Here is a 27,087-nt window from a genome sequence, read left to right on the forward strand (position 1 = left end):
TCAGATTGTTTATATCTTAATGCATGGTTTCACTGCCCTCCACAAGTCCTTTAGTGATTCTTAGCTGTCAGGATAAAGTTCATACTCTAACACTACACACAAGACCCTTCATATCTTGACTTGTTTATACTTCGTAACCTCATCATTTACCAGTCTCCCAAATAAACAATAATGATGAATTTTTAGACTTATTCCATCTGCTTGTGACATCCTTCCCCTACCTTCCTCAGCTCCCTAAATTTCCTATTTAAAAGAGAAACTAAGCTCTTGGTTTAAACAAATTTTGTTTTAAATCCTATATACACTGAAGAATTATTCCCTGAAATTCATATTTTTCATAAATCCAAGTTTTTAAGTATATTTTGTTTAAACTGAAAAAAAGTTTTTTTAAACCTGAACTAGCAGTAAGTCATACCATAAGATTTAGTTAACCAGTTAACTTGCTCTGCTGCTGCTGGTGCTGCTGCTGTTATTGTTGTGGCTGTAATATGAGGCAACACTCGTTGAACGCTGTTTGCCAGGCAGCATTCTAAAAGTAGTAGGCAGTAGGCACTTTAACTTCCATTTACAAATCAGGAATTAAGCTCTGAGAGGTTAAGTAACTTTTTTAGGGTCATATATCTAGTAAATGATACAGTCAGGCTTTGCAATTCTGCTATACAAAAATAAATGCTTATTTAAGGTGGAAAAGAAAACTCTGAACCAAAAACCTCCTTGCCTTTGAAGTATGATGTGACTCCTTTTTATGCTTCCGTAGCACCTTTCATAGCTTCATCATGGCATATACCATAGTCCCCTATAGGTTTTTCATTTGTTTTCCTATCTAGACACAGGAAGGAAAGTCCTTTCAGAATGGAAAAAGTCATGTAAGAGGGGGATGGATAGATAGATAGATAGATAGATAGGTAGGTAGATAGGTTGATTGATAGATTTAATAAGAACATGATTTAGAGTGCTATTTATTATTTACTCTGAATTGAATATTGAAATAAGTGTAGTGTAAATGTAATTGATAATAGCTAGAGTACTTCTGAAAGATAATTTTTAACAAATTTTGTTCTTGTCTTTCAGAGCATGTTTTAAGAAATTGCCTCGGATTCTGAGTTTCAATACTATGAGATATACATTCAATATGGTCACAATGATGAAAGAGAAAGTGAACACACATTTTTCCTTCCCATTACGTTTGGATATGACACCCTATACAGAAGATTTTCTTATGGGAAAGAGTGACAGGAAAGAAGGTAATGGAAAATCTTTCTCTTGCCTATGTTTATTGTAAGTCTTCATGACAAGATAGTCATATTTATAAAGTTGTAATCAACTACACATTTAACAAAATCAAATTGAATCTTATAAAGGAGAATGTTTTTAAAGACAATATGGGCATATTCAGTCAGTTGGCCCATAAACGTTTTGTATCTACTAGGAGTGTGTTCTAGGCACCTTTCCAAGTGAATGAGATAAACATGGTTCCTGCCCTTGAAGAACTTAAGTCTGTTGGGCATGGCATATATTAAACAAGGAATTATAAACATGAAGTGTTGTCAAATAGTGAATATATCACAGATTGAGGGGAATCAGAGAGGGCTTTCAGGAGAAGGTGACATTTAAGCAGAGCCTGAGTAAGAGCTAGAGTGAGAGGAGTGGAGAAACTCTAGTGGGGGGCAGGGGGCTGATTAGGGGGTTGATGAGATAGGCAAAAGGGTGGCAGCCAGATCAGTTTTTTTGTAAGCCATCTTAATAATTTTGATCTTTATTTCAATGTGAAACCATTGGAAAATTTTAAGCAGGGAACTGAGATAACCAGGTGGGATCTTGGAAAAGGTTATTCTGACTATAACAATAGAAATGGATTAGAGGATGATAAAAGGAGTGTGGGGAGGCTGTTACGGTAAACCACAGTAATAGTAGCACAGAAGAGAAAGCATACCAACCAGTAGGGTTGGAGAGAAGCGCATGGCAATAGAGTTAGTAGAACTTGATGATTGAATGAATAAATGAATCAAAGTTATTGAACATCTATCCACTATTTAACTTGCTATTTTAGTAATAGGAATATAGTGACAACAAAGAACAAGGTCTCTGCCCCTATGAAGCTTACAGTTTAGTCAGTCTACTACTAGAGGAAAGAGGAGAAGTCAAGAAAGGTTTCTGGCTTGATCAGTTAGGTGAATAGTGGGATCAGTATTTCAGGATCTCAAGAAGGAGGGAGTGTGGTCAGAAGTATTGAATACTAAATAAAGAAAAGAAACAGTTCCAGTAAGACCATGAGGGAAAATTATCTAACATGTTGAAGATCTCTGGTTATCAGACCAATTTAATTTGGGTGTTGCAGTAGGAAGGTGGATTGCAGCGAATTTAAAATGGCACTTGGTTCGAAAGTAGTTACCTCCCAATTGCTATTATTACGTCCATAAGACCAGTGATTTTCGAACATCTGTGTGTATGCCCCAAGGACCATGATGAGGAATGGAAATAGGTGAGAGGAGAGAAGAAAGCAGAATAGGGCCAGGTCTTACCTTTTCCATTCTTCTTTGGCCAAGAGAAGTTCCATTTTACATAAGAGTCCTGGCAATGTTTTGTTTGTATAGAAAGTTATGCTGATTTAAATTTTTCAGATTTGAAGAGCCACCATATTATAAAATTTAGGAAAGAGAACCATATTTTAATCTTTATACTGCATTGCCTGGCACTTAATGAGCATCCAGTAAATGTTTCACTCTCACTAAATAGGAGCTGAGAGGTATAAACAATGAGTGTGGGCTACTTTTTCAAGAGAAGAACATATCTTTCTTTGAAGAGAGAGGATGGTGACTGTGGCTGTGAGGTGATACAGGGTTAAGGGAGAGAACTTTAAAGTTAGAATTGGAGTATGTTTAGAAGTTGCAGGAAATGAGGCAGAAGAGGTAAGTTTGAAAATGGAGACAAAGTTAAGAAGTTGGCATTGTATATATACATCCTACTTTTTAGAACATTTTCAAACCATTTGTAAAATTATAGCAAGACTGCGTAGTAACTGCTTCACTGTATTTTTCATAATGTCTCCATGTGTGGAAATAGCAAAAATTTATGCCAAGATAAAGGAATTTATTAGGCCACAAGTGATGCATTCAGAGTCAGATCCTAGTACATCCAAACTCCTCAGTCACTGCTCTGACACTCTCAGCCATTTCCTCCTCTTCACCTAATTCTTGCTTCAATTTTCAGGTTAGACTGTGCACTCAGGTTAACCAAATCTGCTCTCACTTATTTGCTTCTGATTATACCTTTTGTGATGATGGAAATACAGATCGTAAATCATACATCTTCTGGAGTTTTTTCTTAATATCTCTTGTAATAACTTTTCAAATTGAAATCTCTGTGGGTGGGAAATACATGTTTTGTTTATTTTGTTTCTGTCTACATAAAGCTCCTAATACACAGTGTTTTCTACTAAGTGGTAAAACAGTTGGAAGCATGCTGCCAGTACAATGCTCCATTTTCCTTAGCATGAGACTAACAGGCATAAATATGTTAATACTTTTCAGATCTTGCATTTGCCTGCTCCTAATAAAGATAATACAAAATGCTTCATTCAGGTTTATCTGTTTCAAAAGGAAGAGCCAGATTAAGCAAAAAGGACATATTTTGCATTTACGTATTACATGGAGATTGTCCCTAGTCATGCACTGACATGGTTGTTTTTCCAGTGACTTGTATAAATGTTCCTTAAAATTGTAGGCTATGAATGGTGAATGACTAGCATATAGGATTGTTTTGTACCTATTTGAATATATAAAGTATCTGTGCCTATTTCTGTGCATAAAGTATAGTATATAAAGTGATTCTAAGATGTCACTGTGTGCAGTTTTCAAAATTATTGCCATTATTTTATGTAAATCATTCCAGGTTTTAAGGAAGTCAGTGATCATTCAAAAGACACAGAGAGCTATGAGTATGACTTGATAGGAGTGACTGTTCACACAGGAACAGCAGATGGTGGACACTATTACAGCTTCATTAGAGATATAGTCAATCCACATGCTTATAAAAACAATAAATGGTGAGTTTTAAATATTTTATTCTTGGGATTTAAAAAAATCGTTTTTCTTCTGTTTTTAAAGTATAAGCTTATGATAGTTTTCTTCTTGAGATACGTTTTCAGATTCTAGTTTTCTAAGAACTTTATAGTTGGGAAAGAGGGCACATAAAATGTTTAAATGAAAGCTTTCAAAAGACAATATGAATCTATCCTTAAACTTTATACATCTCCAGACTCTTTTGAGAATTTGATAAATTCTCGCCTAAGAAAAATGAACACACTCAAAGTTTTGCACACAACTTTAGATTCACAGACAATATTGCACCTTCCAAATCTTACCTACCTGTGTTCACTTATTCAAGAACTGTTTACTGAATGCCTTTTATAGGGTGGCCACAAAGTCCTTATGTATTCCAGTTAGAAATTACCTGCATACTCCATTTTCTTCACCTTACCTTTCCCTTCTGACACACATTCTTTTTTATCATCTTTCATCAAGTTAATGGCTGGAAGTCATTCAGTCAGTCCTTAATAGCTGGTTTTTGGTCCTCGGATGTTGTTGAGTAAAGTCTCATGAATTGAGACTATTGATGTGCTAGACATTGTTCTAAATATTGGGGATATTGCTTTGAACAAAGTGTACATTGGTAAATTGATCTGCACTTAATAGAACAGTTTCGTTCAAATATTTCTCACTCTTTAAACCATCATATCCATGGTATCTTTACTTTGTCCATTTGAATATAAATTTTGAAATGGCATCTTTATCGTTGTAAGTTTTCCAAGCTCTTAATGTTTTCTTGTCCGATAGCTTTACATGTTAGAAAGTTATGCAAACTTCTTATTCCTTGCTTTTATGAACTCTTGTTATTCCGAGGTTATAAATAGATCTATCAGATTTTAAGGTGGTTATGACTATGTTGTGAAATAATATTCCCAATTTCTACTGGATTAGAATTGTTGAAACAAGAGCTTAGTTAGAATTTACCACATATTAATAAGTTTGATCAGTATTTGTAATATATTAGAATGTAATCTAAATATTTTAAAAAGAGGCACAATACAGATTTATTACATATATACTTGATCAATACTATATGCTCTGCTTTAGGTATCTTTTTAATGATGCTGAGGTAAAACCTTTTGATTCTGCTCAACTTGCCTCTGAATGTTTTGGTGGAGAGATGACGGTAAGTTTTATTCAAAAGTTATAAATGGTTCATGACTTTCCAAGTGCTTTGCAGTATCATAAAATCCAATAGTAGAGTCATGTAACTTTCTTTTAATTCCTATAATTAAACCTAAAATGTATTTGTTTTTTGTTTAGTATAGTTTAGTATGTTTGGAGCATATACCAGACACTGGAAAATATTTTTTTTTGAAAATATATTTTAAATTACTATTTCTTCAACTGATTAAGAGGGTCTGATTAAGAAGGGTTAAGACTTACAATTGAAAAATAATAGTATAGGAATTGAATTACATTTCCACAAGACATCATGATTAAATAAGTTGTTTACTTAAATGCTTTGGGATTAGAACAGAAAGAAATTACTCTTTATTGACTTACTATGAGAAATCTTTGACAAGGAAGTTGGCTTAAGCTAAACTTTAAAGGTTGTTCCTTCAGTGCTTTCTATAACAGTAGCAACAACCTGGTTATTACTAGTGACAGGATAGAAAAAGGTTATCTGTTTTGTAATTATCAGTTAAGATATAAGAAAAGACAATTAGGTTGGAGTAGTGTTATAATAATTTCACTTCTTCATATGCAGTTTACCCTAGTACCAATTTTCTGAAAACTTTAAAAATAGCCTGTTGATTCTCACAAGTCAAGCATTAGAAAGTAATTTCTATTTCATAAAGAAGCTCAGATAAAGTTATATTTCCCTTTAATAGCCATGTTTATTGTGAAATAACTGGTCACATTCTGGATTTTAATGAAAAGGCTTTCTTAACTGCTCTTTGATGCTCTTACGTACTATTCTGAATAGAAAAGGAAAATTAGACAAATTCCTAACACTTGGAAAATGAGTAGAAGGAAGGAAATAATGAGTTACCGTTGAAGCCATAACTAAACCTATTGCATCTCTAGATGTTATTCCTAGAATATTTCCTCAAAAAAAAGAAAAAAAAGATAAACAAGTAAACAGTGCAAAACTCTTCTTTTAAAAGGTAGTTTTTCAGATTGCATGCCCATTTTATTAAGTTTTATATATTTGAAGAGAAATTAAGGAAAAAATCCCATTCACCATTGCAACAAAAAGAATAAAAATCCCTAGGAATAAACCTACCTAAGGAGGTAAAAGACCTGTACTCAGAAAACTGTAAGACACTGATGAAAGAAATCAAAGATGACACAAACAGATGGAGAGATATACCATGTTCTTGGATTGGAAGAATCAATATTGTGAAAATGACTATACTACCCAAAGCAATCTACAGATTCAATGCAATCCCTGTCAAACTACCAATGGCATTCTTCACAGAATTAGAACAAAAAATCTTACGATTCGTATGGAAACACAAAAGACCCCGAATAGCCAAAGCAATCTTGAGAAAGAAAAACGGAGCTGGAGGAATCAGGCTCCCCAACTTCAAACTAATCCAAAAGGTACAGTAATCAAGACAGTATGGTACTGGCACAAAAACAGAAATATAGATCAGTGGTACAGGATAGAATGCCCAGAGGTAAACCCAGGTACATATGGGCACCTAATTTACAACAAAGGAGGCAGGAACATACAATGGAGAAAAGACAGCCTCTTCAATAAGTGGTGCTGGGAAAACTGGGCAGCTACATGTAAAAGAATGAAATTAGAACACTACCTAACACCATACACAAAAATAAACTCCAAATGCATTAAAGACTTAAATGTAAGACCAGACACTATAAAACTTTTAGAGGAAAACATAGGAAAAACACTCTTTGACATAAACCACAGCAAGATCTTTCTTGACCCACCTCCTAGAGTAACAAATAAAAACAAAAATAAACAAATGGGACTTAAACTTAAAAGCTTTTGCACAGCAAAGGAAACCATAAACAAGACAAAAAGACAACCCGCAGAATGGGAAAAAATATTTGCAGATGAAACAACAGACAAAGGATTAATCTCCAAAATATACAAACAGCTCATGGAGTTCAATATCAAAAAAACAAACAATCCAGTTAGAAAATGGGCAGAAGACCTAAATAGACATTTCACCAAGGAAGACATAGAGACAGCCAAGAGGCACATGAAAAGATGCTCAACATCACTAATTATTAGAGAAATGCAAGTCAAAACTACAATGAGGTATCACCTCACGCCGGTCAGAATGGCCATTATCAAAAAAGCTAGAAACAGTAAATGCTGGAAAGGGTGTGGTGAAACGGGAACCCTCCTACACTGCTGGTGGGAATGTAAATTGATACAGCCACTAAAAAAAACAGTATGGAGGTTCCTTAAAAAACTAAAAATAGAATGCCATATGACCCAGCAATCCCACTACTGGGCATATACCTTGAGAAAACCATAATTCAAAAAGAGACATGCACCACGGTGTTCATTGCAGCACTATTTACAATAGCCAGGACATGGAACGAACCTAAATGTCCATTGACAGATGAATGGATAAAGAAGATGTGGCACATATATACAATGGAATATTACTCAGCTATAAAAAGAAATGAAATTCAGTTATTTGTAGTGAGGTGGATGGACCTAGAGTCTGACATATAGAGTGAAGTAAGTCAGAAAGAGAAAAACAAATACCGTATGCTAACACACATATATGGAATCAAAAGAAAATGATACTGATGAACCTAGTTGCAGGGCAGGAATAAAGGGGTAGGCATAGAGAACGGACTTGATGACATGGGGTGGGAGGGCGAAGCTGGGGCGAAGTGAGAGTAGCATCAACATATATACACTACCGAATGTGAAATAGTTGACTGGTGGGAAGCAGCAGCATAGCACAGGGAGATCGGCTTGGTGCTTTGCGATGACCTAGAGGGGTGGGATAGGGAGGATGGGAGGGAGGCTCAAGAGGGAGGGGATATGGGGATGTCTGTATGCATATGGCTGATTCACTTTGTTGTGCAACAGAAACTAACACGGTATCGTGAAGCAATTATATTCCAATAAAGATCTATTTTTTAAAAATAGTTTTTCAGATTGCAAGTCCATTTAATTAAGCTTTATATTATTGATGGTAAAGTACCTTAAAAATGTTTTGAATCTTTTTTTTAAAGTACATACTCCTAGCCAAAAACTTCTATCAAAGATTTTTCTGAATATAATGCTATTTGAGAACTATTTACAAAGTTGCTATAAAGTATAAAATAGCTATTTATGAAATATTTTATATATAAATATAGCTGAGTGTACCCATTTCTTAAAGAAGGAAAACTTTCATTTTTTTAAACAGACCAAGACCTATGATTCTGTTACAGATAAATTTATGGATTTCTCCTTTGAAAAGGTAACCATTTCTTTCATGTTTAATTGTACATTGTTTTCTGACTTCCATGTTATCTACTTTTGTAGTTATACTATGTCAAAATGAAAATATACTTTTTTTTCCCTCTTAAAGACACACAGTGCTTATATGCTGTTTTACAAACGCATGGAACCAGAGGAAGAAAATGGCAAAGAATACAAATTTGATGTTTCATCTGAATTACTAGAGGTATGAGTTAATTTAACTTTAGCAACAATTTAAAAGCATTTTAAGTATTTATGCAAGTATTAGTTCTAGAATATAAAAGCAGGCTATATAAACAACATCATTAGTATCTGTAATCCGAGGTAGGCCTTAACCCTGTTTACAGATAGTCTCGGTAATACTGACATACAACAGGTGAATGTAAAGTGAAAGAGATTAAAGGGAGTGGAAAACAATTATTAGTAATAATTGAAGAAAAATAAGAAAGGTAAAAATGGTTGATGGAATAAGCGCAAGCTCACAATTAACTTGTATGGTTGGTGATATTCTTGGATTGGGTGATAGGACTGTGAATGTTCCTTTTCTTACACTTCATGTTATACACAAGCGTACAGTGTATTTTAAATGCATTTAAAATATGTATTATATATATTTTAATATGTGTCTCATTTGTAGTAATGAGCTCTCTTCGTTTTGTAATGTAGTTAAGTGATAATGTTAGGGGTTTATAAAAAGTGTGCACACTCAGTGTATGTTGTATCATTGTTGTAAACTGACTTGGCCAAAAGTACAAAAAATAAATCTCCAGAAAGATATACCTGATACAAGTGTACTCTTCCATGTAGACAATTAAACTTTTACTCTCTGACTGATTGATATTTGCACTATTGTGGTCAAGTCTTAAAACTGAGTGGATTTTGTTCCCCAAACACTTTTTTTTTTTTTTTTTTTGCGGTACGCGGGCCTCTTACGGCCGTGGCCTCTCCCGTTGCGGAACACAGGCCCCGGACGCGCAGGCTCAGCGGCCATGGCTCACAGGCCCAGCCGCTCCGCAGCATGTGGGATCCTCCCAGACCGGGGCATGAACCCGCATCCCCTGCATCAGCAGGCGGACTCCCAACCACTGTGCCACCAGGGAAGCCCCCCAGACACTTTTAATGGTATCTTGCCTACCTGTAATTTACTGATAAAGAGCCAAGAATATTATCTTCTTCCACACCCTCTAAATTAGGTTTACCAGCAGAATTAGATGCTTCACTAGATGTCAAGCTATTAAACTCACCTATTTATACAAAGATTTATTTCAACTGCTATCATAATAGCAAAATAAAATAGATTATAATCATCATTATGTGCAAGACTTTGTGTCCCCAGGGTATTCAGACAAATGTACACCATGTTCTAGATGAGGACCCAACAGTATTTAAAGATAGCCACCCACATGTGAAATAAAATGAAATTTTACATAAAACCTTAATGATGTACAGTTGGCACTTGAACAACACAGGCTTGAACTGTGAGGGTCCACTTACACGTGGTTTTGGGGTTTTTTTTTTCAATAAATACAGGATCTATAAGTAAACATGAATTTCTTTTTCACATTGTTTTCTTTTTTTTTTAATTTTATTTATTTTTGGCCGCGTTGGGTCTTCGTTGCTGCACGTGGGCTTTCTCTAGTTGCAGCGAGCGCGCGGGCTACTCTTCATTGCGGTGTGCAGGCTTCTCATTGTGGTGGCTCCTCATTGCGGAACACAGGCTCTAGGCGTGTGGGCTTCAGTAGTTGTGGCTTGCAGGCTCTAGAGCACAGGCTCAGTAGTTATGGCGCACGGGCTTAGTTGCTCTGTGGCATGTGGGATCTTCCCAGACCAGGGCATGAACCTGTGTCGCCTGCATTGGCAGGCAGATTCTTAACCACTGTGCCACCAGGCAAGTCCCTTATTTTGCCAGTTTTTAAACATAAACCTGTCTCTCATAAACTGTTCTTACCAAAATATCAGCCTACCATAGTTTTCACGTATGTTACCAACGTTAACATAATTTTATTCATTATATATTTGCTCTTCAGACAGATGGGATTTCAGAGTTCTTACTTGCAAAATTTTAATAAATAAATTTAAAAAAAAAGAAACAACGTGATCGCTTGAGGTAACCAGATAAGTAATGATAAATTGGATCAGGTTTAGTAACAACTTCCATATTCCATTTACCTGGAAAAAAGTCAACATGAATTTTAAGTGCATGTATATTTTTTGTTTTTTCTAGAGCAAGTCTTATTTTGTCTAATAAAAATATTGGTAAAATGTTATGAAGCAAATGCTTTCTGATGTCTAATGTTAACATTTTTTTCTTCAGTGGATTTGGCATGATAACATGCAGTTTCTTCAAGACAAAAACATTTTTGAACATACATATTTTGGGTAAGCTTGGCAGATTTAATAAGATTTTTTTGTTACACATTTTTTAAAAATCTTATTTTGTAAGAATTTTAACCTATTGTTTTCAAATTCTAGGTTTATGTGGCAGTTGTGTAGTTGTATTCCCAGTACATTACCAGATCCTAAAGCTGTGTCCTTAATGACAGCAAAGGTAATATATGTATAGACTTAGGTAATTTCTTCAAAATTGGTGACTTTAAAATAATTAAATCTTTTTTGCTTAATTTTATCTTTTCTTGCAGTTAAGCACTTCCTTTGTCCTAGAGACATTTATTCATTCAAAAGAAAAGGTATGTGTTTTATTTCGTAAACTTTGTGCCATTCATGTCATTTATCAGATATCTTTTTTTTTTAATTTAATTTTTGGCTGTGTTGGGTCTTCGTTACTGCGTGGTCTTTCTCTAGTCGCAATGAGCAGGGGCTACTCTTCATTGCGGTGCACAGCCTTCTCATTGTGGTGGCTTCTCCTGTTGTGGAGCACGGGCTTCAGTAGTTGTGGCTCATGGGCTCTAGAGCACAGGCTCAGTAGTTGGAGCGCATGGGCTTAGTTGCTCCACGGCATGTGGGATCTTCCTGGGCCAGGGCCTGAACCCGTGTCCCCTGCATTGACAAGTGGATTCTTAACCACTGCACCACCAGGGAAGCCCCAGATATCACCTAATACCTTCAGTAACTTCTTTTTCTTTTTTAGCCCACAATGCTTCAGTGGATTGAACTGTTGACCAAACAATTTAATAATAGTCAAGCAGCTTGTGAGGTGAGGTGAAAAATTCAACAAATAATGCATAGCTTAAGATTCACTTTCTTGTTTTCTTTTATTCTTAACTTAGATGCTATAACAAAATTGTTTTATCTATTATAAATCATAGGGAGCCAGTGTAAGTTGTTCCTAAAATTACTTGATTGCCAAGAGAAATTTATAATTACTGTATCAAATTCATTACATTGATTAAATAATTGATTTTTAAGTTACTTAAAAATCCTTGGGTTCCCCCCCACCATGTATTGGAAGGAAAAAGTATAGAAAATTCAGAACTGTACCAGATATTTCTTAACTACTTTTGCATGCTACCAGAAAATACTGAAAAATGCATATCTCCCTTCCCCCTCTGAATAAAAATGCATACATCCCAATAGGTCAGTTTATGTCCTATTTTATCTTTTCCCATATTACATTATAAGAGAAACATACATCCCTAAGGATAGTATGCACACAGGTAATAAACACTTAGCCATATTGCCATCTTACTATCGTTTATCATTTGTGATGATCTCCCAGAGTGGTGTGTACCTTTCTAAGAATGCAAGTCTTATAAATTCCCAGAAGTGGGAGACAGCAGCGTAGTGTACAATAGATGAAATTAGTTGAAGATTTTTCTCAGATGTAGAAGGTTTTTAGAAAGATTTTTTTTGTTTTTTTCAGTCGGTTTGTTTGAATTAGTATTGAAACAAGGTCCACATTTTGCTTTTGTCTTGTAAATCTCTTTTCATTTATAATACAGTTGACCCTTGGACAACACGGGTTTGAACTGTGTGGGTCCACTCATACACAGATTTTTTCAGTAAATACGTACAGTACCATACAATCTGTGGTTGGTTAAATCTGAGAATGTGGAGGAACCTAAGATACAGAAGGTCAACTATGGGACTTGAGTATCTGCAGATTTTCGTGTATGCTGGGACTCCATACCAAGGAGCAACTGTAGTTACCTTCTTTTTTTTTTTCCCCTCTGTACCACTTTCTCATTTGTTCTGCAGGATTTTCCACATGCTGGCTTTGATCTAGTGCATCCTTTGGGTGTTATTTAACATATTCCTCTATTCCCTTCCCTCTTCATGATTTTTAAAAAACTGTTCGGTAAAAAAAAAAAGAAACAAAAAAAAACTGTTCAGTATATGCAGAAGCTTGATAAGGTCATAAATTTTTTTTGTTTTTGTTTTTTTTTAATAAAGTTGCGGCTTCAGTTTTTTCCCTAAGGATTTGCCTCTGGAACTCTCTCAAGGAGTTAAAATTCCCTACAGTTGTCAGTAATCATGTGTGTGCATAAATAGGCAGTACAGTTCAATAGAGGAGTTAAATATGTGATTGAGAGATACCTTGAAATTAATTGTCTTAGCTAAGCGTGAAGAAGAGTGTTTTTTGTTATCAACAGAACATAAATTGGTTTTAAACAGAAAGTTTATCATACTCAGATCGTATATTATTAATAGGAACAAAAAATTCTGCAGTGTGATATTTATGAAGTCTAAGAGGAAAATAGTATTTGACTTTATTAAGAACTGCAGGTTGTCATCATGTAGGTTCTACACCATAATGTAAATGGCATCCATGGAATTCTGTATTGAGATGACCTTGATTATGACTTTAGACATTTTAGATTTTACACTTTCTACCAATTGAAGAATCTTTTTTGGTAAGAATTCAAATGTCAACTAGAATTAAAATCTTTGTGTGATTTTTATCCCAATTGACAAGTATTGATTGATTGTTAAAATCACACTATTTACTTACAGTGGTTTTTGGACCGCATGGCTGATGATGATTGGTGGCCAATGCAGATACTAATTAAGTGCCCTAATCAAATTGTGAGACAGGTAAGAAAAAATTTATTTGGAAAAGAAGTGGCTTTCAAGTTTGTTCTGAATTTGCCTGTGAATATATATTTTTTTTTTTTTTTTTTTTTTTTTTTTTTTTTTTTTTTTTTTTTTGTGGTACGCGGGCCTCTCACTGCTGTGGCCTCTCCCGTTGCGGAGCACAGGCTCCGGACGCGCAGGCCCAGCAGCCATGGCTCACGGGCCCAGCCGCTCCGCGGCATATGGGATCCTCCCAGACCGGGGCACGAACCCGCATCCCCCGCATCGGCAGGCGGACTCTCAACCACTGCGCCACCAGGGAGGCCCTGCCTGTGAATATATTTTAACCCAGCATTGAAAGTAGTTTGAAAAGATCGACCTCTTATCACAAAAGTCATTTTGCTCTTATTTTCACCAGCTTCTTTTGGCAAATCAGCTATCATTCCAGTCAAGTGATTAAAATCATTCACATGTCCTGGTTATAGGAAGATAGCTATAACTGCCTATTTTCTCAGATCCTACTTTGTTGTACTGATTCTTATTCAGATCCTTAGATATTCTAACCATGGTAGGGTACTGTAATGGCCTTGAAAGTTAAATGAATAGTGTATGACTTATTTCTGTGACAGATTCTCAACTGTCACATGAATCAATTTGTTTTTCTTAAATCATTGGAAAAATTAACAAGGAAGAAAAATACATATGCATTTATGACACAAAACCAAAAATTTAATCTGAAATATGCTACTTTCAGTTATAATTGAGATACAATTCTTATATCATAAAATTTAGCAAAACTTCTCAAAGTGTAAAATTTAGTGGTTTTTAGTATATTCCCAAACATGTGGCCATCACCTATCTAATTTTATAACACCCCCAAAAGAAATCCATTGTATCCTGTCCCTTCTCTGCAGCCCCTGGCCACCGTTAATACACTTTCTGCCTCTTTGGGTTTGCCTATTCTCACCATTTCGTTTGAATAGAATCACACAGTATGTGGTCTTTTGTGACTGGCTTTCTTGATTTAACAATGTTTTCAAGGTTTACCCATGTTGTGACTTGTATCTGTACTTTATTTCTTCTTATTGCCAAGTAATATTCTATATACCAAATTTTGTTTATCTTTTCAGCAGTTGATGAACATTAGTGATGTTTCCACTTCTTTGCTGTTTTGAATAACACTGCTCTGAACATATGTGTACAGATATTTGTGTGGACATGTGTTTTCAGTTCTTTTGGATATATACATAGGAGTGAACTGCTGGGTTGTAACATTCTTAGGGACTACCAAACTTTTTTTCATGATGTCTGCACCAGTTTACATTCCCACCAGCAATCTGTGAAGGTTCCAGTTTTGCTACATCTTCTTCAACATTTGTTTATTGTCTTCTTGATTTTAGCCATTCTAATGGGTGTGAAGTAGTATCTCATTGTAGTTTTGGTTTGCATTTCCTTAACAATTAATGATAGTAAACATCTTTTCGTGTGCTTATTGGCCATTTGTATATCTTAATCCATATTTTTGGGATAAACTTAAATCGCATTTCCTTCTCCTAGTCATTGAAATTCTGATAAGCAGCTGTCCTGCCCTACTCCACTCTTCTGAAAGAGATGGATACCAAGTTTTCTTTCCTCTGTATCTCCACTAGTAAAGGAGGTTTCATGACGCTTTGTATTTGGTAATCTCTATTACTGAAACCTATAGTTTGTTTTTGCTTTTTCCCTTATAAAATTGTTTTTCAAGCTAACTCTACCTTTTATCTTCAGTCTGTAGTTGAGACTCCAGGAAAGCTTTAGAATGTCAAAAGGTAATCTGTGGGCAAAATATAAATGGGTAGCAGAATTTTTTTTTTTTTTTTTTTTTTGCGGTACGTGGGCCTCTCACTGTTGTGGCCTCTCCCGTTGCGGAGCACAGGCTCCGGACGCGCAGGCTCAGCGGCCATGGCTCACGGGCTCAGCCGCTCCACGGCATGTGGGATCTTCCCGGACTGGGGCACGAACCCGTGTCCCCTGCATTGGCAGGCGGACTCTCAACCACTGCGCCACCAGGGAAGCCCAGGGTAGCAGAATTTTTAATCATGTTCATTTTTCAGTGTCTTTGTTACCTGATGTAAGTTGACTCTTAGGTTGTCCTATCTTTTCATCTCTAGATGTTTCAGCGTTTGTGTATCCATGTGATTCAGAGACTTAGACCTGTGCATGCTCATCTCTATCTACAGCCAGGAATGGAAGATGGGTAAGAAGTATACCTTTTGAACTGGAATTTTTATTTATTTATTCATTTATTTAACATACTTATTTATTTATTTGGCTGTGCCGGGTCTTAGTTTCATTGCGGCATGCGAACTCTTAATTGCGGCATGCATGTGGGATCTAATTCCCTGACCACAGATCGAACCCGGGCCCCCTGCACTGGGAACACAGAGTCTTAACCACCAGACCACCAGGGAAGTCCCTGAACATTTTATTTTTAAGTTTTTTGATGATCTGCCTACAAAGTATTTTTAAATATCCACACTGAAATATTTAGGTTCTCCTATTTAAAAATAATCTGTAATAATATAAATCAAGAAGGAAAACTTTTGTTTTATTTTTATTTAATTGCATTTTCAAAATCCTCTACAAGTAACCTTGACTTAATCTTTTTGTTTTGATTTCAGCGAGACATGATAACTGGAATCCAACTATTTGTATTATTATAATTGGTATTCATTATTACAAAGATGAAAGATAAATTCAGGTTTTTAAAATATTTCTCCTCCCAAAATATCTATCCCCAGACTTCATACTTTCTCTAAGATATATAAAATTGTGTTTTCAGGTCTGATGATATGGATGCTTCAGTTGAAGATATAGGTGGTCGTTCATGTGTCACTCGATTTGTGAGAACTCTGTTATTAATCATGGAACATGGTGTAAAGCCTCACAGTAAACATCTTACAGAATATTTTGCCTTCCTTTACGAATTTGCCAAAATGGGTGAAGAAGAGGTGAGGCTATATCTTGTTTATTTCTGGTATTATGTACTTATTTTCAGTATTTAAAACTTAATTGTTTTTATTTTATATTTTTAAATCAATTTTTTTATTTTTAGAGCCAGTTTTTGCTTTCACTGCAAGCCATATCTACAATGGTACATTTTTACATGGGAACCAAAGGGCCTGAAAATGTAAGTACAATTCTGTCTCATATCAGGGATTTAGAGGCCATGTTTTCAAGTTTGCATCATAGAAAGATACTAGATTCCTTTGAAGTCCCTTCTAGCCCCGATATTAAATGATTTTAAGGGTCTAAGTTTGGTTGATATTTTTAATGGATATAGCAAGAGAAGAAACAGTCAAGTGATAAATTTCACTGGTATGGCCCTGGATCAAAGCAAATAAATTTAGGCAAAATGGCCATCACCTGCTTTAGGGTCTTATCAGTAGCATGTTGTGTTTTGGTGAACATTTTTGCTGGCCATGTTTTTAAAGCCCTTTGCTATATTAAGTCTGTCAGTCTTCCAAAAATTCAATTCATAATATTAAAACTATTACATCAATTTTGTGTTGTCTGTAATGACCACATTGGATTGAATGCTCTATCTTATTTAATCCTTGTTGCAGCCCTAAGAGGTAAGTACTGTTGTCATCTCCATTTTACAGATGGGGAACTTGAGGCATAAAGAAGTTAACTTGTTTTAGATCACAGTGAGTTAGGCTTTGATCCTTGGTTAGACTCCTGAACGAAACTGTTAGCCACTGTGCTGTAATGGTTCTCCAAATATGTACTGTTATTATCTAATTTCAGCCTAGATGGCTACTTATTTAGACTGCTTTTCTTTTGCTTTGTTAGATCATAAAATCTTTTCAGTGTTGCATTTCAAACCCCAAATGAATATCTCTTTGAAATACCTACTGTTTGGATTATCTGAAAACTGCAAATATGGATTCCTTAATTTGTGTAACTGGTATTTTTATTAAATATGAAATACCATTTTATCATACTCATATAAATTTTGTTCCTGATTTATCTTCCAAAGAGCTTGCCTGTAAGAAAAAAAATTATTATTAAAGAATTTATATCTTTAGGTAAGGTAAATACAGTATTGGGAATTATTGTTCTTTACAGTTCTGCCTGTTAAATCTAAAATTGTCCTGAATGTGGTTTAGACTTTTAAAGTTAGGGTTAGGCCTTTGAGTGGTTATTTTTCACAATACATGCTCCTGCCACTGTCTACCCTGCATTGTTATGTAAGACAATCAAGCTCTTTTCTCTCAACATAATGTTAAAAAATAATATCATATTAAAAATGAATTGTGTTATGTTCTAGCCTCAAGTTGAAGTGTTGTCAGAGGAAGAAGGGGAAGAAGAGGAGGAGGAAGAAGATATACTCTCTCTGGCAGAAGAAAAATACAGGCCAGCTGCTCTTGAAAAAATGATAGCTTTAGTTGCTCTTTTGGTTGAACAGTCTCGCTCAGAAAGGTGAAATGTTTCAACATTCAAAATGCTTAAAGCATGTTTGATTTTATTCTTTTTACATAATTGTTTTACCATTATTAACTCAGTAGTTTTTGTTACTTAATTCCTTTTAAATAATAACAACACTTTCCATCAACTCTTGTAGCATAAATATTTCGATCCTTTGTACCAAACTCTTACTTTGCCTGAGTCATGTTAGAAATATACATTGAAGAAATATACAGTAAAATATCTAGCAAAATTATATGTGCATTCATCCTTTGACCTAGCAACCCCACTTCTGGGATTCTGTTCCCAAAACACCAAAAGATGTATGTGCAGTGCTGTTTATTGAAGCAGTGTTTATAAACAGCAAAAGACTGAAAATGTCCACAAAGATGGTACAAGTTGAAGAAACAGAGCATCCACTTGATAGAGGACTCTATAGCAGAAGAAAAACAGGCAGTATGGAATGTATGTGTACTACCATGGAGAGATCTTTAAGATACATATCACTGAGGTGAAAAAAAAAAACAAGGTGGACAAAAGTATATATAGTATGCTACTTTTTTTTTCTTTTAGCCACGCAGCATGGCTTACAGGATCACTGAGTCCTAACCACTGGACCACCAGGGAATTCCCTTTAGTATGCTACTTTTTAAGAAAGGGAGGCTGTGGGACACAAAGTGAGTGAGAGAGAGAGAGAGAGAGAGAGAGAGAGTGTGTGTGTGTGCATGTGCAACCAAGCCTCATTATTCATGGATCTCCAATTTGTGAATTCTCCTACTTAAATTTATTTGTAATCCCCAAATCAGTACTTGTGAAGCATTTACAGTGATTTGTGGATTACAGAATGTACAGAGTGGCAAAAAGTTGGCGTTGACCTGACACACACTTCTCCAGCTGAGGTCAAACCTGGTGACACTCTGCCTTCTTGTTTCGGTGCTCAAATTGTAAACAAATTTTTGTTTGCAATATATGCCACATTTTTCACATTTATGCTTTTTGTTGGTGATTTGGCTGTTTAAAAATGGTCCCAAGCATAGTGCCAAGTGCTGTCTAGTGTGTTCCTAAGCTCAAGAAGGCCATAATATGCCTTAAGGAGAAAGTACACATTAGATAAGCTTCATTCAGGTTTGAGTTACAGTGCTGTTTGCTCTGTATTCAGTGCTAATGAGTCAACATTAAATCAGGTGTCTTTAAACAGAAACACACATTATACAAGGTAACATATTGATCTATTGATGGAAATGTTTTGACCAGAGGTTCACAGGAACCTAAGTGTATGTTTTCCCTATGAGCAGTGATTCAGTGTTCACTAATTCAGTGTTTGCTGCTCTTTATAGAATGTAAGTACTACAAATAACAAGAATTGACTATTTTTCTAATTGAAGACTAAATTTTTTAAAATAAATTTTTAAAGTTTCCATTGGTTGGGGGAGGGGAAAACAGGCTGGAGGGGACAGGAATGAAAGTTTGACTTCTTTGAATATAGTACACTGTTTTGTTTTTTAGATTTATCTTTGGAATCATGTAAATGTTTTCTATAATTATAATTTAATAAAATGCAATCCCTAAAAATCAAAAGCAGACTGAAATAAATGAGCCTAACTGTATATTGAGTTGGTGACATAGCCACTGGAGAGGAATTAAAGTGACTTTAGAACACATTGGTTTAACTGTAATTTTTAGTGGGATGTACCTGAAGGACAAAAAGAATTGTAAAATTATCCTCAAGTGTTTTACTAATTATATTGTGAGTAGTAGTATAATTAGAATTATGATTCTGAAAATGTATTATAGAATAAAACAAATAGATAATTGTTAATGTCATTAGAAACCAAGATTTTCAGAGAAGGAAAAGAGAAATACAAATATAAAATTGTAGGATGTTTACATAACTTCTTCAGAACTAAATTTGAATTTGGGAATATCAGTAGAGTTCATGGTATATTTTGTCTTAAGCAAACAAAAAATGTATTATGTATCTCCATTTTCTGAAAAGGCCTAGAAATCCTGTCCAACCCAAAAATCAGTGAGTGACCCTGGCATCTAGATAATATTTCCCACTGAAAAAAATCAAGATTCCTTGAGAAAATGGCTAATTCCAGGTCTTGGGCAAGAAATGAATGGGAAGCCTCGAACATTTTGTCATTTTGGAAAGCAAGGAGGCTATCAAAGACTACTGAGGTCATGTTAAAAGGTCTCAAGAGTCAACTTAAGGAGGTTTCTACTGGTCACAGATTGGACAACTTGAGCATCAATAATAGTAATAACAACTGCAAGTGGACTAAAACACATCATGGATGTTTACATCCATGAGTTCATAATGATACCTAAAAACAAAATTTTAAAAATTATTGACAACTTTTGGAGTATATTAAGAAACCAAGTAACAGTTTTGGAAACTTATTAATAAAGGGACAATATCAAGTATTTATCTTACCTGCAAGAATTATACTTCATGGCAACCAAATGGTAAATGAGAGGGATGTTCATCGTCATAGAGGTATTTGAGCTAATAAATGAGCAAGTAATGCTGGAATTAGGATATCAATATTTTGCATCCCAAATGCAATAATGGATCTAGGAAATGATCATCATGGGCTGAAAACATTACAGAAAGAGGGACAGCTTTTCATTGTGTGCCTCCTGATGAAAGTTCACACTACCGTTTATAAGGTATCCTTGATTAAAAAATCAAACCTAGATCTGATCAAGCCTCTAGATCTAATAACTACCAGTTTATAGGAAATACGGGGACAGAGGAATATGTTAAAACAACACACCAAGGATATAATCAGCAAAATGGAAATGTGGGAAATTCTACAGGTCAAACCACCTGCTTTCTTCAACAGATTAATTGCAAGATAAAATCGGAGGGGAAACCAGTTGTCTAAAAGAGATTTAAAAAACATTTCAACCAGTGTCAACAGAGGACTTCATTTGGATCCTGATTCAAACAAATTATAAAAAAAATTTTTTAGAAACTTGAGGAAATTGTACATTTGACTGGATCTTGTATGATAATAAGAAATTGTTAATTTATTTTAGGTGTGAATAATGGTAGTGGTGTTTATGTTTTTGAAATTTATGTTTGGGATATGTATTGAAATTTATGGACTAAGTGATAAAATATCTGGAATTGCTTCAAAATAGTTCATATTTGAACGAGTAGGAGGTACAGATGAATCAAGACCGACCGTAAGGTGGTAATTTGCGAATGAGTGATGGGATGCTTACAGTATTCTATTTTTGTATGTGTTTGAAATTTTCTATAATAAGTTAAAGAAATATGCAATCATTTTAAACTTGAAAGTGAAATTCTCTATTTCTTAGAAGTTCGTTTTGTTTTGAAGGTTCTCATGTCAAAAAAAAGCTCTCTAAATTAGACCCATCCTAGTGTTACAGTACACCAAAATATTGAGTTAATTAAATGGAAATAAAGTAGATTTGGACTTCCATGTACCAATCTTGGAATTTTGAAAAATTGTCTAAAAGATGTCTAGTGAGCAAGTCTAGCTAGCAGAAAGTTCAAAAATCATTTTATGATGGTGGCTTGGTACACTTGTAATTGAATCAACAATTTTGTTATGTGTCATGATGCAAATGGCTATAAAGTAGTATAGAGGAAAGAAAAACTTATTTCCACTAATGTTTTCTTTCAGGCATTTGACATTATCACAGACTGACATGGCGGCATTAACAGGAGGAAAGGTAATACTGTCTCAATATTAGACCACTTGATAATCACAAAAATAACAACAAAATAGTTCTTAAATGAACAACTTTTGCTTTTAACAGGGATTTCCCTTCTTGTTTCAACATATTCGTGATGGCATCAATATAAGACAAACTTGTAATCTGATTTTCAGCCTTTGTCGATACAATAATCGACTTGCAGAACATGTAAGTGCTGAGAAACAGTCTTAAAGTTCTTTGGTAATTTGTAGAAGAATATTCTGAAATTATCCCTTTTGTTTTGTTTTGTTTTAGATTGTATCTATGCTTTTCACATCAATAGCAAAATTGACTCCTGAGGTATGTAGACATCTGTTCATTCATGTTTTTCAAACTGCTATCAGCACTGACAGTGCTTTCAAATGAACCTTTCTAATAGTTTTTGGGAAAAAATTTATCAAGGTTTCCCTCATAATAAAACAACCTATTTTTAACTATGTAACTTGAATAAACTGAATTACCTCTTCACATCTTGTCACAAATGTCATTTTCCCAATTAAATATAAATTTACATATAAGTTGAATATATCAGAGTGCCACCTAGATACTGAGCTTTAAAGTTGTTTGGTTTGAAGCATATATCATATTGTACCTTAGAAGAAAGTAGACTAACCAGAATTCTGCCTAGGTGGAGAAGTATGTATTTTCATAAAATGAAAATGTTATAGCTACTTTGATAATACATGTCAAATATTAACATAAATTATACCTCAGAGAGCAAAGGTTGCTGCAGGAAACTTTTAATCTAAATTTTTCTATAAACATGATTGTCTCATTAACAAGAGTTTTGATACTTTTTTTCCCAAATTGACATCCAGAAAAATAGATGTTTTCTGTTACACATGGCTCCCACACAATTGACACTGTATCCTGTGTTCACCCTTCTGCTTTATGAGAGTTCAGGTTCATATGTATGAGTACTGAGCTCTCTAACCTAATACAGCAGATTTAAATGTGATCTGTAGAAGAGTTATACTTCTTTGTTTTCAGCTGGAAATGATGGGTTCAAACAGATCTAAATACACAGTCGTGTACATGTCTTATAGGCAGCCAATCCTTTCTTTAAATTGTTGACTATGCTAATGGAGTTTGCTGGTGGACCTCCAGGAATGCCTCCCTTTGCATCTTACATTCTGCAAAGGATATGGGAGGTAAGTCTTGCAGCAGATGTTTTAGTGTTTATTTTTCTGAGGGCTTTATTTTTCTAACACAATCACTCACATTTTAAGTACTAGTTTCTTCTTGCTTGGGTAACTCAAAATAGTTTTAGTAAGTCACAGGTCAAGGGAAGAAGAGATGCTTTAGTCAGAAGATCTAGGGGAAAAAAGAGTTCTTCCCTAGTGTCTCAGATGTTTAAAGACTTTCTCGTAGGGTCATAAACAGTCTTCAGCTCATCCGAGGTCCTCATTCCCATATCCTCAAAAAAGATTCCGTGAAGTGGTAGAAGCCCTAGAAATACAAGCCAGGTGCTTTCAGCAGTTGATAGAAAATACAGAGGAAGCACCAACCATTTCCTTTCCTCCAGAGTTAGTGCTGAGGTTACAGAATTTCTTCTTAGTGAGTGTTGGAAATGCCCACTTTCTAGACCAGGGGCCTGGCAAACTTTTTCTCTTCATAGTCCAGATAGTAAATATTTTAGGCTTTGCGGGCCATATGGTCTCTGTTAGAACCATTCAACCAGCCATAGACAAAATGTAAATGAGTGGGCATGGTTGTGTTCCAATAAAAACTTAAAAACAGGCAAACCACAGAAGCTGTTATTTTGGCTCCTGAGAGCCATAATTTTCCAACCCCTACTCTAGATTCCTAGGATTTCCTTTTCCAATGAAAAAAGTCTTCCCAGCAGTGTAGTGAGCTAGTTTTCATTCTCACTTATAGTAGCAGAGTGGGCAAACAATCAGAAAAGTAAAGATGGAAACTTTAGAGAATTAAAAGCACTTTTAAATAACTTTGTAAACTTAAGACCTTAAAGGTCATTGAGTTCTCTTGTTGGTCCTGTGTTAGAGTCCTTGGTTATTATAATTTTATTTTGTAAACTAATGACAAATTCTCCTTGAACATATTCCTATTAATAAAAATAAGTTGCTTTAAAAATGGGAAAAAACATGGGTGTGAAACTTCTTTCAGGCTCTAGTTTTCAAAAAACTATTTAGCTTTAAAGTGTCTGATGCACATACCAAAAGTAAGTTTAAAAAAGTAACTGCTCATTCAGTTAGCCTTATATTCTGTTCTTGTCATTTTACTTGTAGGTAATTGAATACAATCCTTCTCAGTGTCTGGATTGGTTGGCAGTGCAGACACCCCGAAATAAACTGGCACACAGCTGGGTCCTACAGAATATGGAAAACTGGGTCGAGCGGTTTCTTTTGGCTCACAATTATCCTAGAGTCAGGACTTGTAAGTCAAATATTCAGAATTTAAGAAACCATTTTGTTGTTGTTCCACGTTTCGTTTTGTTTTTTGTTTGTTTTAAGGTGATCATAATATGCCCATTGTATAATACAGAAAGGCTCTTAGAGATATTGTTTTAAACGCCAAAGTTATATTAGTATTTGAAAACCTATGGCGATGTTTTACAAATATCTATAGTGTTTGGTTTTTTTTTTAAGGATAGGAAACTATGTCTTTTCTTGGGTGATATCACCACCACTATCATTTTTGTTTCCTTTCTTGATAGAATCACAAAGCATTATCAGCATTAGTGAAGAGAGTAATGGGTCAGAAAATCCTGTCTTAAAAGTAACTTGAGAAGGCTAAGAGTAAAGTGGCAATAAAAACACAAAACAAGCTGAGAGAAAATATTCTCTGAAGTTATGGGAGTTAAATGATAAATATCTTTATTGTACCCAGGCCAGAAGGGAATAAACAAAGATCTTGGAAGACAGATGGACAAATACCAAAAATAGATACTTCACAGAATAGGTAACTGATTGTAAATAGACACAGAGTATGTTTTCTTTTGATAGTATTAAAAGAAATAAAAATCAAAGTAGTTAATTTTTTAAATTCTTTAATCATTCAATTTAATTATTAAGATCATATTTCCTAGTTTTCTGCTGAGAGGGCATACAATCAGTGACACTCCGGTAGCAGCAAGCACATCGAATACCCAGATCCGTGTTTTTAAACATCATTTCCGATAAAATGAAACATAGCTCCTTGGAGAAATGGCTGATTTTAGGACTGGGGCAGGGAATATACAAGATGAACCTGTAGCATCTTGTAGAACCAGAAAGTAAGGAAGTACTCCCAAAACAAAATGATGGGGTATGTCAAAGGGACATAGAACCAACCTGAAAGAGCTCCCAATGCCCAAAGCTGGAACAATTTGAGAGAAAAAATAATTAACATAGCACTGAATTATAATCCAAAGTATAAAATAAATACCCATGAGTCCATACTGATATAAATGAATGATTGAATAAACAGAGAAATGGAGAAGAGACCAATCTCCCATACAGAAGAATTCCAAAAAATTTATGTACATCTTCCCCCCAAAAAGGGAAACCCCCTTGAGTGTGAGCTTGGTGACTTGCTTTCAAAGAGTAGAGTATGAGGGTTAGAGAAAATAACTTTAAGAAACTTGACAAACATTAAGTCAGGCAGATAATTAAGGTTAAAAATGTCACTGATAAGTTATGTCGATAGTATGTGCCCTTGGTATGGTGTGATGCACAGGGCACTTCATCATGTGGTCTTCCTCCCAAAATCCCATAACCTGAGTCTAACCATGATACACATCAGATAAACTTAATTTGAGGGACATTCTACAAAAATACCTGACCACTACTCCTCAAAACTGTCATGGTCTTCCAAAGAAAGTCTGAGAAAGTGTCACAGTCAAGAGGAGCTTAAGGAGACATGACATCTAAATCTCATGTATCCTAAATGAGATCCTAGAAGCAGAAAAAGAACATTAGGACAAAACTATTGAAATCTGAAGTGTGGAATCTAGTTAATAGTAATGTGCCAGTGTTGGTTCCTTAGTCACAACAAATGCACCATGGTAATAATGTTAACAGGGGAAATGGGAGAAGGGTGTATAGGAGCTGTCTGTTCTACCTCTTCTAAAATAAAAGGTTTATTAGGGGAAAACTTGTTTCAGTGGTGGGTACACATGGACTGGCAATGGTACTCTGCTCATAGGCTTTTTTTCCTGCCAGTTTAGTTAACCCCACAGTAATGAGATATTACTGTGACACAGTAATATCTGTCACATGCAAAGAGCTGACACATATGCTGGTTGGTATTTATGTCCTGACTCCTGACCATAAAACAATTAAAAACTTTTGCTGAACCAAACGAACAAAAAAACCAAAACGAAAAGAAAAGCTTTTTAGCTAGCTGGTACACCTAACATTCATAATAGTGCTAAAGAAATAGCATTTTCATATACTGCAGCAACATTGTAAGTTAATATTACCCTTATGAAACGTAGTTTAGCAGTATGTACCAATATCCTTAAATTTTTTTTCCCTTTTTCAACTCAGTAATACCATTGCAGGGATTCTGGTATAAGTAAGTCATCCAATATATGAATGTCCAACAGCATTATTTGTAAGTGTGAAAAATTTAAAACTAGATGTTCAGATAGGAAATAAATTGTTATGCATCATTTAAAAATTATAATAGTGAAGACTATAGAAATACGAAAACATGCTTTTGAAACAATGTAACTTGAAAAAGGGACCCAAATATTTAAATAGAATCAGTATAACTCAGGAAGAATTAGGGTAACATGGATAGAAGAAAAGCTACAGAGAAATACTTCTAAATCCTACAAAATAATTTTAAGGAATGACTGTTTAGAATATTTAGCGGAAAAATGGTGACATGATAGGTGTCTTAAAATAGTTGAGTTGCCATATAGAAATGGATGATTTGTTCTAAGTTCTCTAGACCCAGGAATTTTTAAGTTATAGCAAGGCAGTTTTTAGAAAGATGGTCTGTTCTTCTACATTAACTTCCCTGTTTGTTCTCAAAGATAAAAATAATTGGGCTTCCCTGGTGGCGCAGTGGTTGAGAGTCCGCCTGCCGATGCAGGGGACATGGGTTCGTGCCCCAGTCCGGGAAGATCCCACATGCCTCGGAGCGGCTGGGCCCGTGAGCCATGGCCGCTGAGCCTGCGCGTCCAGAGCCTGTGCTCCACAACGGGAGAGGCCACAACAGTTAGAGGCCCGAGTACCGCAAAAAAAAAAAAAAGATAAAAATAATTAAAAAGTTGTGGGGTTTTTTTCCCTAGCAGAACTTACTTTTTATTTAAAAGCAGATAGTTTTTATAGAAATAAGTAGATGGTTAGGTATGTGATAAAGCAAAGCAAAATGTTAATTGTAGAATTTATGTGGTAGGTCCATGGGTCATTATTGAGTAGAATGTTTTCAACCTTTCACAGTGTTTGAAATTTTTTCAAAATAAAATGGTGGGGTAAAAGTATTTAACTT

At 35.1% G+C, this 27,087-nt stretch overlaps 1 protein-coding gene across 1 annotated transcript in view; it reads left to right on the plus strand.

The window, feature by feature from the left end:
- USP34 (ubiquitin specific peptidase 34) overlaps nt 1-27,087 on the plus strand; it is a gene marked incomplete at its 5' end in the record, with an annotated part of 242,243 nt that overhangs the window by 190,485 nt on the left and 24,671 nt on the right. The window contains 19 exons of the mRNA XM_079720517.1: nt 1,072-1,244; nt 3,892-4,045; nt 5,136-5,214; nt 8,438-8,491; nt 8,603-8,698; nt 10,808-10,872; nt 10,966-11,041; nt 11,133-11,180; nt 11,582-11,647; nt 13,405-13,485; nt 15,615-15,700; nt 16,286-16,454; nt 16,559-16,633; nt 17,777-17,928; nt 21,573-21,621; nt 21,709-21,813; nt 21,901-21,945; nt 22,692-22,796; nt 23,895-24,042. Coding sequence (XP_079576643.1) covers nt 1,072-1,244; nt 3,892-4,045; nt 5,136-5,214; nt 8,438-8,491; nt 8,603-8,698; nt 10,808-10,872; nt 10,966-11,041; nt 11,133-11,180; nt 11,582-11,647; nt 13,405-13,485; nt 15,615-15,700; nt 16,286-16,454; nt 16,559-16,633; nt 17,777-17,928; nt 21,573-21,621; nt 21,709-21,813; nt 21,901-21,945; nt 22,692-22,796; nt 23,895-24,042 — 1,826 coding nt within the window. The remainder of the gene's footprint in view (nt 1-1,071; nt 1,245-3,891; nt 4,046-5,135; nt 5,215-8,437; nt 8,492-8,602; nt 8,699-10,807; nt 10,873-10,965; nt 11,042-11,132; nt 11,181-11,581; nt 11,648-13,404; nt 13,486-15,614; nt 15,701-16,285; nt 16,455-16,558; nt 16,634-17,776; nt 17,929-21,572; nt 21,622-21,708; nt 21,814-21,900; nt 21,946-22,691; nt 22,797-23,894; nt 24,043-27,087) is intronic.

Source organism: Hyperoodon ampullatus (genome assembly GCF_949752795.1).
Source record: "Hyperoodon ampullatus genome assembly, chromosome: 15".
In the NCBI taxonomy this organism is placed as follows: domain Eukaryota; kingdom Metazoa; phylum Chordata; class Mammalia; order Artiodactyla; family Ziphiidae; genus Hyperoodon; species Hyperoodon ampullatus.